The sequence below is a fragment of the Panicum virgatum genome, chromosome 8K (genome assembly GCF_016808335.1).
Source record: "Panicum virgatum strain AP13 chromosome 8K, P.virgatum_v5, whole genome shotgun sequence".
Lineage (NCBI taxonomy): Eukaryota > Viridiplantae > Streptophyta > Magnoliopsida > Poales > Poaceae > Panicum > Panicum virgatum.
In genome coordinates, this window is record NC_053143.1 from 38855335 (window position 1) to 38857330 (window position 1996).

At 39.7% G+C, this 1996-nt stretch overlaps 1 protein-coding gene across 1 annotated transcript; it reads right to left on the bottom strand.

Moving 5' to 3' along the window:
* Nucleotides 1-275: 275 nt before the first annotated feature.
* On the bottom strand, nt 276-1718 carry LOC120644596. Its single transcript, XM_039921243.1, has 5 exons — nt 1303-1718; nt 1057-1224; nt 865-975; nt 605-776; nt 276-513 (listed from the first exon to the last, which is right to left on the bottom strand). Exons 1-5 carry the CDS (start codon nt 1701-1703, stop codon nt 394-396), a joined length of 972 nt encoding a protein of 323 aa, XP_039777177.1. The 5' UTR covers nt 1704-1718; the 3' UTR covers nt 276-393.
* Nucleotides 1719-1996: the final 278 nt, after the last annotated feature.

Consider the following 1996-nt stretch of genomic DNA (forward strand, 5'->3'; position numbering starts at 1 on the left):
ACATGGCTTATATGATCAATTCTGGGTGCGATGCAAATAAGAGAAGGCAACCAGAGCCAGTGCTAGTGAAAGCAAGGTAGAATTAGAAGTACAAACATTATCAGCAACTTCATCATTGATAAACCACGACCACAGATTCTGCAGTAACACAGAGAAGGATCATAAGAAGTTGAATTAAAGTGATTGACCTGCAAGCAAGGGCGGCTTAAAATGGGTGTATACATACCTTTGGTCCTTTGCATAAATTCTCGTAGACATGGAAGAAATCAAATGAGAGAGTTCAAACATCATAATAAAAAATATAGAGTCCACGCATCAAGTTTAAGAACATCTAGTCCATACACCAAATATATTACAATGCTTGACAAGAACGATACAATCTAGACATTACACCTAGATTATGCTGTACTTAGATCCTGGCTTCACCACGTAGTCCACAAGCCATCCAGCTAGTTCTTCTTGAAGTGCTACTAGCTCGCCCATGAGCAATTCACGTGAATCCAACTCAGTGTTCTGGAAAAAAAATGACACAACAACAAGATATCAGACAAGTTAGAAAATTCAAGACACAAGAACATATATCAATTAACCATTTCATACAAACCATTTCGGCGCTTCTGCAATCGCCGGTGTAGCAGTGCATGTAATGCATTACATAGAACCCACAGTGATCGTTGCCCGGAGGCTGCTTGAGGATGTATTTAGCCTCTTCTACAGTGAAGTCTCCCCAAAAAGGTCTATGGATTTTGCTTTTCTTACGGTACTTAGCGAAGGCCCTATATATGAGCGAAATTATGAAATAGAAATTGCATGAATAAGACACACGACATTGAAATATCGTATAAATTCACTTGCTTTACTTACTTGTTGACGACATCAATGACGGGCTGGATTAGTGATAATGGCCTCTTTCGTGAGTCATAAACCTCGATTCGACTATTGTTAAGGTTGATATCGAGTAGGACATGATGATAACTGTATATAAGACACAACAAAGCAAATTAATAATAACCGTGGTGAGAATAACTTTGATATGGAATTAAAAAACAAACTTACAAGCAATTGTATGAAAGAAGTATGGATCTTTTATCCTGCATGGAGAGGAAAGCTTTGTACAAGTAGTCAACGGTACTTGGTAAATTGACTGTGTTCTCATGTACGGTGCTAGGGTCCAAGAAGCCTATATTGTTAATCCCACATCGTCTACATTTGTGTGACTCCATTCTAGAAAAAAATAATGAAAAGTTAAACATGCTAATGAGTGATAAATGATGACAGATGATCAGTAGTGAGGATACTTACACAGTCCACAAGGTCATAATTGAGACGTCGAGAGCACCCTGTTGGTAGAAATGATACAAGTGCTCGAAATCAACCCACACTCTGCCTTCCCCCTTATGAAGATCTTCATCAAGATAACTTGCCCCAAACAGCTTACTTTTTTGCATCTTGTACCAAGAATGCAACTGTCGCATTCTTGTGGGTAGCTTCAGGATTTGTTCTGGGGCCACCAGATCTTTCCCCAATTCAAATTTCCAGATAATCGGTGGTAGTGGCAATGGTTGTTTCCACCAATCTTCTCCATACTCAATTTGAAGAAGTTCTAACTCTGTCATGTTGTTTTGTTCACAAAATGCGGCCCGTTCAGCTACATTTAACTTGTGTGCAGCTCGGGTTCCTTCACGCCACCTCTCTATATTCATAGTTCGCTCATAGTCTGAAAGCAGATGTTGATTATTTCCAGTTTGCGGCATTTTCATTAAGTTTAAGAAATGGTCCATTGCACCTTTGGGGACTATGAAGTCCTCCTCTACTTTCTTTCCTTTTTCTTTGAGTAGCGATGTTATGCTTCCACTCACCTGTTTCTTGCCCGTCCCTTCACATGGTCCCTCTGGCTTTTCTGCCGGTTCTGAATATTGCTTCTGAGATGATATTTTCTGTGTTCTCGATGATGTTCACCTTTTTTTAGGAGGGCTAGGAGGAGTTAACTCTCTTT

What these genes read in the sequence shown, in the direction of transcription:
- LOC120644596 (XM_039921243.1), bottom strand. Translation starts at nt 1,703, where the DNA reads ATGAATATAGAGAGGTGGCGTGAAGGAACCCGAGCTGCACACAAGTTA. An exon ending in GTCATTGATGTCGTCAACAA is followed by an intron (nt 777 to 864) that starts GTAAGTAAAGCA and finishes GCTCATATATAG; the next exon opens with GGCCTTCGCTAAGTACCGTA. An exon ending in ATTGCAGAAGCGCCGAAATG is followed by an intron (nt 514 to 604) that starts GTTTGTATGAAA and finishes TTTTTTTTCCAG; the next exon opens with AACACTGAGTTGGATTCACG.